Below are 14,550 nucleotides of genomic sequence, written 5' to 3' on the forward strand. Positions count from 1 at the left end.
TCACTGGTGAAGCGACAGCAGGAATTTCTGTTTCCCTGATCCATTATACAACAGTGCAATTATCCTGCAGAGGATCAAATGAAAAATCATTGGGCTTGCAGAGGTGATTAATTCTTGCAGTCATTGTCACTGGACACAAAAAGAGGCCAAGAAGTCTGCATGGGTCAGAAACAAGACTGGGCATTCATGAGATTAGCGAGTACAGCCAGTCTTACACTGCTGCTGAGTGAAAAGAGATACACTCATGCTTCAGCACATCAGTTAATTTCTTATTTTCATTGTGAGTCCTCAGGTAGGGGAACAGATGATCCCACTCGTACCACAGCAGGACTCCCATACGTGCTTCTGAAGCTGGAACAGGAACTGGCCCACAACAGGACTGGATGTGTCCTGTGCCTGATCCAGGAGCCGTGCACAGGCTAGTTAGTGCTGACAGCTCACTCAGGACATAGAAGTGCTTTTTAACTGCACCCTGTAATCACAAGTCTTTCAAGCTTTTCTTTTTTTTAGAGTTTAATTACTTTGCATTACTTAAAAACAAACCAAAACAAAAAACCGGACGCAACCTGTGGCTGCATTTTTCTAAAGCGCTGCTGCTTCTGCAGGTATGCAAACAGCTCTGTAGTGGAGATGCAGTATTTGTCAGGGAAAGGTAGGGGGGTTTGCTGTCACAGTTAGAAAGGCTTCCACAAATGGTAAACTAAGTTGATGATGAAACATGACCCTAAAACTCAAACCCTCTCTTTTCTTAGGATAGGAAAAAGTCTGTAGAAAACGTTTTGATAACACTGATAAGTAGATCACCTGCAAATACAGGTTTTACATCTTTCATTTGCCAGCGAAATGCCAGTTGGCCGTCATGTCTGAAGCAGACGAGCTACAACGAAAAGCTGAACAGGTCACTATCCTCAGATGCCCATACCATTGTCTTCCTGCCAGCAGCTACTGAGCACAAAAATTGGCCACCTCGACTGCTTATGTTACACTGCAGTAAAAATAAGAAGAGGTTGTATCAACAATATGATAATTAATAGGTCCATCCTGATCTGCTTAATTTGGAATCAAATGTGTACTGGATAGGAGGGAGAGCAGTGAGCCTTGTGGGGACAAGACACTAGACAGCAGCAGCACCTACCAGAACAGCTACACCACGAGAGCCTTCAGATTCATAGCAGGCAGCTGGAAAATAGAATCACAGAATCCTAGAATGGTCAGGGTTGGAAGGGACCTCTGGAGATCATCTAGTCCAATCCCCTGCTGAAACAGGTTCTCCTAGAGCAGGTTGCACAGGATCACATCCAGGTGGATTTTGAATGTCTCCAGAGGAAACTCCAGAGCCTCTCTGGGCAGTCTCTTCCAGTGCTCTGTCATCCTCAAGGTAAAGCAGTTCTTCCTCACATTCAGATGGCACTTCCCATGTTGCAGTTTGTGCCCATTGCCCCTTGTCCTGTTGCTGGGCACCACTGAAAAGAGCCTGGCCCCATCCTTCCTACACTCACCCTTAAGATGTTTGTGTGCATTGAGAAGGCCCCCTCTCAGTCGTCTCTCCTCTAGATCAAGCAAGCCCAGCTCTCCCCGCCTTTCCTCAGAAGAAGGGAGATGCTTATTGTATATAAGACCTGCACCGCCGCATAATGACATCTGCAAAGGAGGATAAGAAACTTCCTGATGGTGCAAGACAGATACTTTGATTAATATAGAAAAAAAATTTTCCCTTGAGGATTGCCCCAGCTTTCAGATCTAGGAAATATGACTGTAATATCTGGACATATATTCTCCTCCTTTTGTTACAGAGCTTGTAGAAATGTCAGTTATATGGCAAAATCCAGCTGAGGTCAGTAAAGCAAGCGCTGATTTCTACTCATATAAGGTAAAGAATAGGCTGTTCCACTGATATACCAATTATCCAGTAATTCTGCTAATAGTTATAAGGAATACCTCTAAGGTTAGGGGCCAAATTCTTCTTTCTGCTCCACAGGACTTAAATTAAATACCAGTACCTGACACTTTTGCTGTGTTGCATACATCAAGAGCTCAGAGGTTCTTGCTTAGCAGACAAATCACCAAATAATTGCTACACTCAAGACTGTAAAATGTGGTGAAAGCATCATTAAAATTTAATTTTAAGTCTAACATGCATTTTACATATTTTATTCCATTTTTATATATTTTCTTCCATTTAACTTGGAGATGAGTCTAAACTGAAACTGCTTAGTGCCTGAACCTTGCAAATGCAGTCTCCAAATGTGGAAACTATGTGTGATTATTAAACTATTTTTATTTTTATTTTTGGTATAGAGGACCCAAACATGCTTCTCCTTTAATTCTGGTAATCTGGAACCTCTTGCTTCCCAGGAAGCCTGGGAAATGTCTCTGCCCAAGGAGCTAGTGTAGAACAGTCTCTATCCCTCCTTACTTCTCTGCCCCGAACTCTTAAGCATATTTATAGGGAAAGGGAAGACAATGGTGGAATTATTCTTTGCTGCCAAGGTTGTTAGTGTTTGTAGGTAGCGCAGCTGAAGACCTGCTGGAGACTCAGCCAGCACCATGGAGGCCTGCCTGAGCGCTTCAGAAGCATTCCTCTCGCCCTGTGCTGCCACGACCTGCAAAGTAAGAGACATGGAAATGGCACTGTGATGGTGTCCATAGTGGGGGAAAATTCATCTTTACAATGAGGAGAAAACAAACAGGCACTTGGATGCCTGGGACAAGAATACAAGAGCTTGGGGGCTGACATTGCCATGGGTCTCACCTTAGCTCTTGTCTCTCGAGCAGCCTCTGCTTCAGCTGCCATTGCCCTCTGCATGGCCACAGGAATCCTGACATCTTTGATCTCCACACGGGCCACTTTGATTCCCCACTGCTCCGTAGCGCTGTTGAGGATAGCCTTAGGGACAAACACACAACCCACCAGGAAGAGCACAGTGCTGGCAGAGAGAAAACCCCGCGCCGCACCCTGCTGCTTGGGCAGAAGGAAGGGCAGCACGCAGACCTGCCCCAGAGAAAGACGGGGCCCTCCAGGGGCACTAACACCCAACGCGCTGCGCGTACAGCGGGTACCGCAGCCTTGTGAAACTCCTGTCGATCAACACTGGTGTTCTCCTGTGTGGCTTCTCTACTGCCTCCTAAGCAACGATCCCTGCCTTTTCTTTAGGGGGCCACTTTCCACACTTCACCCTTTTACAAAGTAAACTTTACAAAGTAAACAAAGGGAACTTCCTACAACAGCGCGACACTGTGAAAGCACGTCAGAGCACACCGTGGGTGAAAGACAGCGCACAGCGCTGCACGCTCCTCTGTGCTCAGGCTCCTGGGCACTACTGCAATTCACGTCACCACCGTGCCCCTGGCTCTGCCCGCAGCCGCTCTCCTGGCTGCAGAGGGGCACAGTCTGTCCTGGATTCCACTACGCCTCGTCTCTGACTGACAAGAGTAAATCAGTTGTTGGACTTCTTCTCTGCTCCCTCCTTGGCTGTGAAATAAAACCCCCAGACAGATGGCATTTCAAAGTGTAAAGGAACTCAGTTCTGCACTCTTAGTTGTTATGACAGGAGATACAAGCCTTGCCTCCATTAAACCTCAGTCAAGGGTCTGCTCAAGACAGAGCTTCCCATGAACAGCAGGCTTCCTCACCACTTGCAGTGGCCTCTGTGGAAAGATTAAAGTAATTTATTCAAGTAACTGGATAATTTCAGAATCTTAGCTGCCTTTTGGTAGGAAATAACCTTTCTACAAGAACCTGGGGAAATACCTTTAGAATAACTCTTTCTGACTTTAAAAATTAAGACGATAAGTGAAAAGAAAACATGAAGGAAAATTTTGTTATCGTTGTTGAAGAAAAAAAAGAGATTATTCCTAATTTGCTACTCCTCAGAACATGTCTCCATGCTGCTCAGTGAATTTTGAGAGCCAGATTTACCTGAATACTGTGCGCGATCTCCTCACGACCTGCCAGGAGCTGAGCCAAGCTCTGTGTACCCAGCACACCTCTCAGGGTGCTCTGTGCCACAAGGAAGGTAGCTGAGTGGACATCAGTGACGTTGGCGACTGCGCTGACAGCACTGTGGATCCTGTAGCATACCACCCCATCGACCTGGGCAGTAACGGCATCTTTCGTGAGAATCTGCATTCCAGAAACATATAGAATTAAAGAAGGGAAATAATTTGTTTTCCCCTTAGTGAAACAAAGGCCCTGGTAAATCAAGGAAGCTAAGAATTTCTTTTGGTTTCTTTGACATTCCCCTGAGAAATTACTTCAAAGAAGCTATACAGCATCACTACAGTTTAAACTGGGGCAAAATAGCATACATGGCCTTTAAACAAACTGTTTCAATGGTAAGTGAATATCATAACTTGAATTAATTTTTTCTGTAATAATAGATTATGATTACCCTTTTCCTTTCTTGTAGAAAGGGCCATTAATAATTTTATACACTGCATGCAGTTTGGAAGATCTGCACTACTTCCCCCTAAACAATGTATTTCTAAGAAACACCAGCAAATCAAAACAAAAATGAAAAGCAAAGTGCAAGAAATTGTGAGAAGAAACTCTGAAAAAATATTTTAAGTATTCATAGAGGAGTTGTGTTATCTTTTGCCAGACAAGTCCCCATGCCTCAGCAGACAGCTGGCCTCAGTGGAGCACTGATGATGTTCCACTGTCTCTTCCCTCCTTAGCATCTGCCGCCTGCAAACCAATGTTTCACGGGAGCCCTGCCAGCAGCTGCAGAAGCCACAGCAAAAGCTGCTAGACCTTGTACAGCACAAGTACCGCAACCGTCTTCCTTCCAGACTCCTGTTTCAGGGGAGCCATTTTTCATTCCACAACATGCACCCGTGCAACCTGCACTCTGAGGAAAGGCTCTTTGTGATTACGGAAAGGTAATGGTCCAGGGAACAGCTCTGGAGGCAATCGCAAGGGGCAACCCTGGGGGCCAAAGGGGTCCTGGGGCCATCTCTTCCCTCTCTGCTCTTCGTGTAAGGATGGGGACAGCAGTGCCAGCTCCATGAGTAGAAGCATTGTACTGCAGTGGGGCTGGGGCAACACGGAGTGAAAAGTTGATCAGGAGGATGGGAACTGCTCAGCAACTGATTCTTCAGATTAAATTCTTCAGTCAATGTCTGTCAGTATCATGCCTACAGATACGCCCCTCCATTCCTGCTCGGATATGAGTTTAGTGGATGGTTGCCTGCTAATTCATGTTAATTTAAGGAGATTTGTTACCCCTATGTAATTTGCCTTCTCAGAAGCACAGAGTACGTGTACCTTCAAGCAGCAGCTACATCAGTGAAGGCTTTTTGGAATGGTGAGCTGCACGTCAGACCCAATTCTATTAGGACATTAATTTCTGAAATTTTTTAGCCTCTCCTCTCTTGTCCTCTCTGTTTCCCATTTGCAATTCTGCCTCCCCTCCCCCTTATCATTTATCTCACAGTTCTGAATATTAGCAAAAGGAGTTTGCTTGGCCTGCAATGATGTGTCTGCAGGTTTTCATAAGCAGAAGTTTTGTAAACAGTTTGGAAGCCAGAAGATACAGCAAGTAAGCTAAATTCTATATTGTAGCTCACAGCTGCAAGGCTATAAAACACCTGCATTGTTTTTGATCGTGCCATGAATCCACTCTACCTTTTATTTCTTAGATGGCTGCCAGAGAATAGTTACCTCTTGTGGAGGAATGTTACAGGTAACCATTCTAAGATCAACCTTGATAAACGTATCTGTACACGGAAGTATGAGGATCATACCTGAAAAATAAAAATAATTAGATGAAAAACCTCTGAAAGCTAAGTCTAGAACCAGGTATCCTGTACAAAGCAATCAGAAATACCCACAGGGTGGGGAATGAACCCACCTTATTACTACAGCTGTCCTTTCTGCTACAGGAGGTGACAACAGTAAGGTTTTGCTTTTTCAAATAACAGGGAAATGCAGATACCTGCAAACAATCTGAATTTATTAGAGCTTAATGACCTCGGGCTTCGGACTGGTAATGGGCAGATTGCAGGTCTGGTCTCAAATCTACCATGAGACTTTTGGCAAAAATTCCTTCCATGCCTTTCTTTAGTTTCCCCTTATTAAATCATAAGCCATCTGTGGTACCGTATGTGGGTCCCCAGGAAAGACACCGCTGAGGTCCAGATTCCTGCACCACCTGTAGGCTCCCACATGAGGAACGTTGTCCCAGGGTCTGATACATCCTGTGAAGGAGTCCCCGACATAAGAGACGGACACTTGACATAACTATTCCTCTAATCTCAGCACCTTGCTCAGGTGCCCAGAGCCACACAGAAGAGCTCTGCACCTGCCCTAGCCGCTTTTGGGACCACATGGCTGTTACTCAAGAGGAAGGACAGTACCTGAAAAGGACTTTTTCCTCTTATTTCGACTTCCAGTGTCCCCAGTTTCATTGCACAGAGGTGGTAACTGCACCAGTGCAAATACCTCATGCTGTTGGGTTTGGCTTGTATTTGTGATTTGCAGCCTGATCCTAGGTGACGGTAACAAACTCTGGATAGATGCTGAGTGTCCCTGCCCTGGCGCATTTACCACTTTCAGAGCAGCAGACAGCTAAAGAACTGGCAGCAACAGGTAGTGTTGGAAGTGAGGTAGAGGGAAAGTGGCCACAGTCACTCCAAAAAGTCTGTGGCAGACCTGAAGACTGAATTTAAACCTTCCTGTCCTGCACCAGTGTCTGCAGCATGAGCTTAACCTGTTGTTGTCCAATCTACTCAGCAGCAAATCCACACCTGGTATCAAGGTCCTCAACCTTCTGTGTTGTGCTGTGACAAGCGGTGGGCTTTATCTTCTCTTCAGAAAAACAAACACCCTGCAGGTAAAAGAGCTGCAGTGGAGAGGACCATCTCATCCCCCTCGTGCTACAAAGAAGGATTTATTTCATGGACCTGTGCAATTCTCTATGTGGTTAGAGTGCATCATACTTAAATAAAAGCAGTGCATCATAACAGGAGTAAAACTGCATGCATTCACCTGGTCCCTTTGCTTTCTTAGACAGTATACGTCCCAGCCGAAATACAACAGCACGTTCATATTCTCTGATAACCTAGGAAAATATTTTAAATTTAGAGTGTTACCATTAATTCTATCCCTGCTCTCTGGTTTGATTTTTTAAATCTTTGGCATCTATATTAAATGTAAATAAATGTACAATAACATAGGAACCAACAAAGCTGCAAATCACGAGGCATTTCAAGTCTTCTCCTCACCTCATGCTTTTCTGCGAAAACTCAGCCCCCCTGGTCCTGCAAATGGAGTACTAAACAGATCAAATATGAAAGAATTGTCACTGATCTAACAAGGCTACCCACAACCCCCTCAACATCAATACTACACTCAGAGGAGCTATAGGCAAAGGATGTCTTGCTTGAGATAATCTAGCTAACTACTGTGGTTACTGTAGCAGGACTACTCAAGGCCTGGTGTTCAGGGCAATCACCCTGGTAACTCACCCCTAAAAACTGCTTTAAATTAATCATATTCTGCCCATGTCTTGATGGGGCATTTTGTGGGTTTAGGTTATATAGCAGCTCAATGCAGGGAGCCATGTTCCCATGTGCTCATGTTAATCACTATTGCTGGCAGCATCAAATAAGAGTTCTTCAGAAAAGTTTGTAGATTTATTCTCCCAGTGTTGCAAAGCAGGGAAATTTAACTGTTGATTGAGAATGGAAGAAATTAAAAGAGTAACTTCTGGTGATACAGAAAGTCAGTGGAAGAACACGACTCTCGGTCCCAGACTGCATCTTCACTACAAGCACCTATGATTTCCAAAGAGTAAACGTGAAGTGCCTTGTCTTAACAAAATCAAGAAATCAATAAATGTAAGTAACAGTGATGATAATTTATGTGCCTCAGATCCCACTAGCTTACCTTGATACATGTCCAGATGGAAATAGGAAAGGTAACAAGCACCAGGAGGAATGAAAGCGAAACCAGGATCCAGCCACAGACGCCAATGCCTTCCCGTCTGTCAGCTATAACAAAAATAAGGAATAAGAGCAATGAATGCAAATTTTGAAAAGTTATCTGAGGCATGTAGATCTAGCCCAGTGCAATCATGAGGGACTGCAAACTCACTCCCTCTTCCTCCCTCCTATCCCTCATAGAAAGTCATAAAAACACCTAAGCAAATATCCAGCTATATTGCCCTTTTGCCCAAAACGTTAAAAGGGTCAGAAAGTACATTTTGCAAGAGGAAAGAAAGAGGAAAATTGAAAAGCATTGCCAAAGCTGAGGGCTGTGAAGGAGAAATAAAACACTGGGTGGAGTATCCATGGATATGAATCTCTGTCAGTGTGCCATGAGTGGGGCAAAAGATTTAGTTCATATGAAACAGCTAATAATGAAAATGAGTGGAACTCCTGCTGCCTTTAGATGAACATTTTGAGGAATATTTATGGACCAGTTCATCCACTGGACCATAAGCTTAAAAACCAGTGCTTGTCAAAGTGCACGCCCCTGCATTTTGAGCAATTCTCTCACTGGATGCAGCTCGTCTCATCCCAGAACGTAATGATAATGAAATTTCATTATTTCATTATCATAAAAACACATCAAAATACTTTCATCATTTTAGTGCCTGAAGGGAAGGCAATGGTGAGTTGTTGTTCAAGTACTAGAAGTTTGGGAGTCTCTTTTGTAAGGAAAAGGTGACCAAGGAGCAGCTGCTCTTTGAAAAGCAGCTGGAGCCACTGAGGTCCTCAAAGAAGAGAGTGAGGAGTGGAACAGGACAGTTGTGCCACCAGGATGGAGTGCTGCAAGGTCAACTGAATTTTGCTAAATGTAGAAATGCCCTGGCTCAGGAGAGTCACAAGAAAAGCAGAAGCTGCAGGGATGTGGGCTGGGCTAGCCCCAAGGGCTGCCCGACTGTCAGGTTTGGGCCAGAAGAAAATCTTTGCAGGCATGAGTATCAACAGACAAGAAGCTGAACACCACACCCTGTTTCCCAGCCCAAGAGGAAGAGGCAGGAGAGACGGATGAAGGCTCAGAGGTCTTCTAAAGAATGTCCCCCATCCTGATGGAAAGATGCAGCATGATTTGGATGTTACAGGGTTGCACTGGGAAATTCTGACATCAAATTCAATTCATATGCAGACAGAAACTGATAAATAGAAAAGAAAATGATTCATTTTATACATTGTGAGAAAAAACTTGTCACCACAGCAAAACAGCATGAGGCTACCTGATCTGTAACACACAAGTTAACAGACCAGCAGAGCAGGACTGACAGGTTTGTCAGAAAAAAACCCAGCAACCATGGAGGAGGAGGCACAACACATCGCTCCTGCAGCTCCTTCCTCCCTCCAGCATCCATCCGTGCAGCTCTGGCAATGCAAACTGCAAGCCTGGGTGTTCCAGCCAAGCCCTTTGCTGCTTGCAGTCTTGCCCGTCCTAATTCTGAGGTCCCCACTGCAGGTTTAATTACTTGCACATAAATATGTTTGCATCCAAGAAGGCCAAGTTTCAAGCCTTCCTGAGAGTTGAGCACAGAACTGGTGCACTGGGAGCCCAGCTTTCCTCCCGACCCTTTCCAAAAAACAGTAATTTGAAACCCCTGGCTGTTTTGTGAGGTATCATCAGCCATTCTGCAATCAGTGGTAGGAATGGTACGAGGAGCTCCCCTGAGTAAATTACCAGGAAGACCTTAAGGCCATGTGTATGGAGACAGGGCTTTTGCTTTAATGTGAAAATCTTTAACGCTTTCACTGCTGCTTGTTTGCCACACAGTGTACTTCAGGTTGAACTAGTCAGGCTACAACAGGTACATGATGTACCAGCAGTCAAGTGCCTTTTAATCAGTGGAGGGAGGTCAAGGAAACTCATGGAATGGGCAACATTCATAATTCTTCATCCAAAACCTGGGGAAATCAATCATGAAGGGATATTGTATTCAGCAGAACTCAACATTCTGCACTCCCTCTATTTCATTTAAACGATTAGCTTACAGAAAAACGTCTGCAGATCTATTTCTCCAGTGCCAAACATGGTTATGAAGAACCTCCTTAAAAGCAATTTTGGATTGTAGCATCATCTACCATCATCCACCTGAAACCACTGTGAAGATACCTGGCAGGAATGACATAATCCACAGACAGGGGGAATGGCTGGGAACAAATGCCTACAGTTTGCAGACTGATATTCAAGCAGCTGAGAAGAAGTAGGGGGTCAAGATAACACCTATCACCACTATGGGCAAAAAGCACACATCCAAAACTCGACAAAGTACAATGGAATCCTTCTCCATGAGAACTGTCCTAGAGATCCTCATGCCAACTAAAAACATAGATTCCAATAAGGAGGATATGAAAGTTTGCCTTCTTAATAGTGAATCCAGACCTAGCTCCCCCAAACACACCACAAATGTTCTCCAATTACCCTGAAGTTTCAAACCATTTTACCACGTGACAAATGGAAGACTCTAAAAAAGTAGTGAAGAATAAGGATCACTCACAACCCAAACTATCAGTGACCTGGTTTTGCCACACTCATATATGGATTACAATAGTTGTAAACACCAAAAAACCTCACTCACTTGGGTCTACAGTCCAGAGCAAACCACGAGCTGTAATACACTGCAAAATGTCAGAGCTCATCAACGAGCAGCTGTGGAAAAGTTCCAGGATAATCATAAGATTCACTTTGCATTTTTTTAATACTCTCATCATGATGGTACATCATGAACACACTTGATACACAAAATCATGATGTGTGTATCAAACTTGAAAAACAAATGAAAAGCTGCTGTCCAAGTCGCCCTGTGAACATAAAGTGCTGCAGGCAAAAATCTCCTAAGTCTCCTACAGCAACAAAGAGACGGAGTAGCCTCAGCTTCTTGTAACCACTATGTACCGCCCTGCTTTCGACAAGCACCCAGATCAGTCCTGCCTAGAATTATGCTTGTCCCACCACAGCATCCGTACTTACAGCCAGACACAACAGTGAAAACAGCACACATTGCCCGTAACAACTTGGTTTGGCATCAGTTTCCTTGCTTAAAAGAGAGCACCAGGTGTTCATCACAGAAGTCCAAACTCATCAAGTGTCCTTTTGGGGCTGAAAAATTCTTCTACCTTCCTGAACTAACTCATCTTTTTCCCTTTCCATCCCATCCCTACATACAAAAGTGTATCAATAGCTGAACTGGCCATTTTAGTCCCTGGGGTTATTTTGCTGGAAGGCAGATGCTGACACATGCTGGCAGGGCAGTATGAGGCAGTTTGCTCCATCACTCACAGTGGCACATACTGAATTTTCAGCTCCAGCCTATGTGGGAGACATGGTGAATGCCTGGGATCAAATGTACTTTTTTTTTGGTTGGTTAGTTTTGCTCCTTTATACTAATACTGAGAAAAAAACCCACACAGACACACAAAGTAAGGCTTACCAATTAGATGCTCCATGTTGTTTTTCTTGGGCGTCTCCCTCTGGGGATCCATCCCATTTGGGGGAAGCTCTGATCCCCCTCACAGATGAGACAGCAGCACACCTTGAAACTGTACAGCGCTCATGCACAGCACTGAGAGGCAGGTTGAGAAAAGGAGAAATCCCCACTTGTACGAGAGCCCTCTGGGAGCTAGTTACCCTGGTGAGGCAGGGATGTTTACAAAAACAAAGTCTTGTGGGTCAGAGTTGTCCCTGGTGTAACTCCATGGTCTTCTGTAGCCATCTTCTGGCTGGGGATGCACTTGGCCCAGCTGGTTTTAGACCCCACAAAATCCAAGCTGGAAATTAATTCCTGTGAATGAGTAGTATCTGTCACCACAGAGAAAAAACAAGAACAAGACAAAACAGAAAGAGAAGATAAGGAGAAAACAAGTCCTGTGAGGAGCAGCTGAGGGAACTGGGGCTGTTCAGCCTGGAGGAGGTTCAGGGGAGACCATGTCGCTCTCTACAACTACCTGAAAGGAGGGTGTAGCAAGGAGGGTGTCAGTCTCTTTTCCCAGGTAACAAGCAATAGGATGAGAAGCAACAGCCTCAAGTTGAGCCAGGGGAGGTTAAGGTTGGATATGAGGAAAAATTTCTTCACCAAAAGGGTGGTCAAGCATTGGAACAGGCTGCCCAGGGACACAGTTGAGTCACCATCCCTGGAAGTATCTAAAAGACACATAGGCATGGTTCTTGGGAGTGCTAGGTTAGTGGCTGGACTCGATGACCTGAAGGTCTTTTCCAATCTAAACAACTGTATGATTCTATAAAGCCAGAGGGTACGGATCGAGTACTGCTCCTCTGCTGTACACCTTACTCAGCTGCTGTTCACATCTCAAACACCAGCAACACAAATAATCCTCCAGGTGAGGTCCCCATGCTGTGTAGAATAGCTCATCATACACTTCTTGATACTGTCCATCGCTACAGGTTAAACCCTGTTGTGCTAGATAACCTAAATACCACAGCAGAAGCATTTCAACTCCAAAGTCTTAAAACTTTCCCCAAAATATTTTTCACAAAACACATTTTAATATCAACAATCCCATCAAGCATAGCATTTCAGACTAAGCCACTTCTGCAGGCTGCAGCAGCAGAAAGCAGCCTTCTCGAAGGATGCAAACCTGTTCTTATTTGAGAAAAAATGAGAGGTGGCTTTTCATATGTGATTTATGAGTTTTGACATATAGCTGCATTAATTATATGGCTGTTTTCCGTGGCATCTATCATCTACAATACCTTTGAAGATCTGGCTCCAGCTGCATCTCGCTTAAGTCTTCCTCCCTGCCAGTAATCACACTGGCCCCAGGTGGGTCATTCAACACTGATGGCTCCCCAGAGAATCCTTTCTCAGCTTCACAGAGAGGAAACTGCACCACTGAATGGGTATTTTAAATCACAGTGAAAACCATAAGCACAAACAGCTTGCAAAACTGGGCTTGACATGCTTATTGCAAAACCCTCCCAAATATGTGACAACATCTATTTCAAGTCATTTGTAACATTTTCTTCATTGTTTGGCACATCAAGCTGAGCTGTAAGATCAGCCTGTTCAGGACAGATGCCTGCTAGCTGGGTGGGAAGAGTGAACACTTAGAAGAACAACGCGCTTCAAATTATTTCAGAACATAATATGTAAAACTACCCAACATATTTTTTTTCCATTTTAGAGCAACTCGGGTTTTACTGAAAATAACTTTATTCCAAGCCATTTGAACACCACAACCTACACAGCTGCTTCTACCATCATGGAGGAGCAAAACATAATAAAATCTAACAAAAATAATTGCTCCCTACTGTTTATTGCTAAGTCCCCGAGGTGCCTGTAAACATATCCCTTGAAAGGTGACTAAAGCAGATGGTGTTTTTCTTTTATATTCAGGAACATCACCATCACTGTGTAAGTTTCTCCCTGTTACGTAACTTCAGCTGTACTTTTATTCCCCATTTCAAAAATCTGAAGTCAAAGGCAGAGCAATCTTAATCCTTTCTCCCTGGGGCTATACTGGGACACATGGATAACTCATGTCCCAGAGTGCTATAAAACACACAGAAAAAAAAAAAAATACTTGAGCACTCAGGGGCAAAACAGTTTACAAGCTGCAAGCTCATGGGTGCTGAACAGCCTGACAGCCCTGTATCGCAGAGCAGTACCACAAAGAAACCCAGTTTGAGTCCACAGTCACTTTAGCAGGATTCATAAGCAACATTAGATCAATGTTCAGGTCAGTGGCAGTCCAACTCCTTCTGCAGCGTGCCAACGTAGATAAAGCCTTCTATTCTGCAAACAGCACAAAGGCTCAGGTCAGGCGTGATGATAAGGTGCTTACCTGGCAGCAGACCACTCTCCGTTTCTCTGCACCAGCTGCTACACTTGCAAACGGCACCAGTCCTTTACAATTTCCCTGAAGTGTCCAGTTGCTCCCGCTTATCTCATCACCCAGCTGCAGTAACTTAATCCCACAGACCAAGCACCCACTTCAAAGTTTGTTAAAACCAGAATGGCAATTTTTACACACAGCCATTTCTAAACAGTGCCAATCCCAACGGTATTGAAAGTCATCAGAGTCCACACATGAGATTTGCATATAACAAAAAGTTACAAGTTTCAGTTACGCCTTTTCTGACCTTTTTAGGCCCACACCACATTCCTTCCCACACACTGGACTTTGGCCACTTCCTAAAGATTTCTCAGCCTTCTCCTTTCCTGGCCCTGAATTCTGTCCCCCAGACACCAGCTTATTTGCTTCAGGCCCATCATTCATTTCCCTCAGATCAAAATTTAGAAGGGACAGGACACAGAGCTGATTAACAGTACCATCCTATTGCTTGTAGGAACATCCCCATATTGCTCCTCCTCATGAAAACGGCATCAACTTTCAATAGCTGAAGATGGGGAGATGACAGGAGGCACCCCTTCAGCTACACTTCGCTAGAGCATGAGCAAATATGAGACAGTCAAAGGGATAGCTCCCATCTCAACCCAGAAAGGAAGGCAATTTGCAAGGAAGTAGGATCATTCATAACCTGAACAATTCTATTATTCTGTACTATGACGAGTTTCCTTCCAGGCCCAGCCAAACTCACAACACTCACTTGCAAACCAG

General features: G+C 44.4%; 1 protein-coding gene across 2 annotated transcripts; it reads right to left on the bottom strand.

Moving 5' to 3' along the window:
- Positions 1-74: 74 nt before the first annotated feature.
- On the bottom strand, positions 75-14,534 carry STOML3 (stomatin like 3). Of its 2 annotated transcripts, XM_005446532.4 has the most exons (7): positions 11,403-14,534; positions 7,889-7,992; positions 6,989-7,061; positions 5,663-5,745; positions 3,920-4,123; positions 2,753-2,887; positions 75-2,603 (listed from the first exon to the last, which is right to left on the bottom strand). In XM_005446532.4, the coding sequence occupies exons 1-7, from the start codon at positions 11,452-11,454 to the stop codon at positions 2,403-2,405; spliced, it is 852 nt and encodes a 283-aa protein (XP_005446589.3). In that variant the 5' UTR covers positions 11,455-14,534; the 3' UTR covers positions 75-2,402. The 2 variants fall into 2 exon arrangements, with proteins under 2 accessions (XP_005446589.3, XP_055559190.1); XM_055703215.1 differs by having other exon boundaries at positions 7,889-14,534.
- Between the last annotated feature and the right edge of the window lie 16 nt (positions 14,535-14,550).

This window comes from Falco cherrug, chromosome 2 (assembly GCF_023634085.1).
Source record: "Falco cherrug isolate bFalChe1 chromosome 2, bFalChe1.pri, whole genome shotgun sequence".
Taxonomy (NCBI): domain Eukaryota; kingdom Metazoa; phylum Chordata; class Aves; order Falconiformes; family Falconidae; genus Falco; species Falco cherrug.

Coding starts and splice junctions, on each gene's coding strand:
- STOML3 (XM_055703215.1), bottom strand. CDS start 8,053: ATGCCTCAGATAACTTTTCAAAATTTGCATTCATTGCTCTTATTCCTT. Junction 5,746..6,988: donor TAAGAAAGCAAAGGGACCAG/GTGAATGCATGC, acceptor TTTATTTTTCAG/GTATGATCCTCATACTTCCG. Junction 2,604..2,752: donor CTCGAGAGACAAGAGCTAAG/GTGAGACCCATG, acceptor CTTACTTTGCAG/GTCGTGGCAGCACAGGGCGA.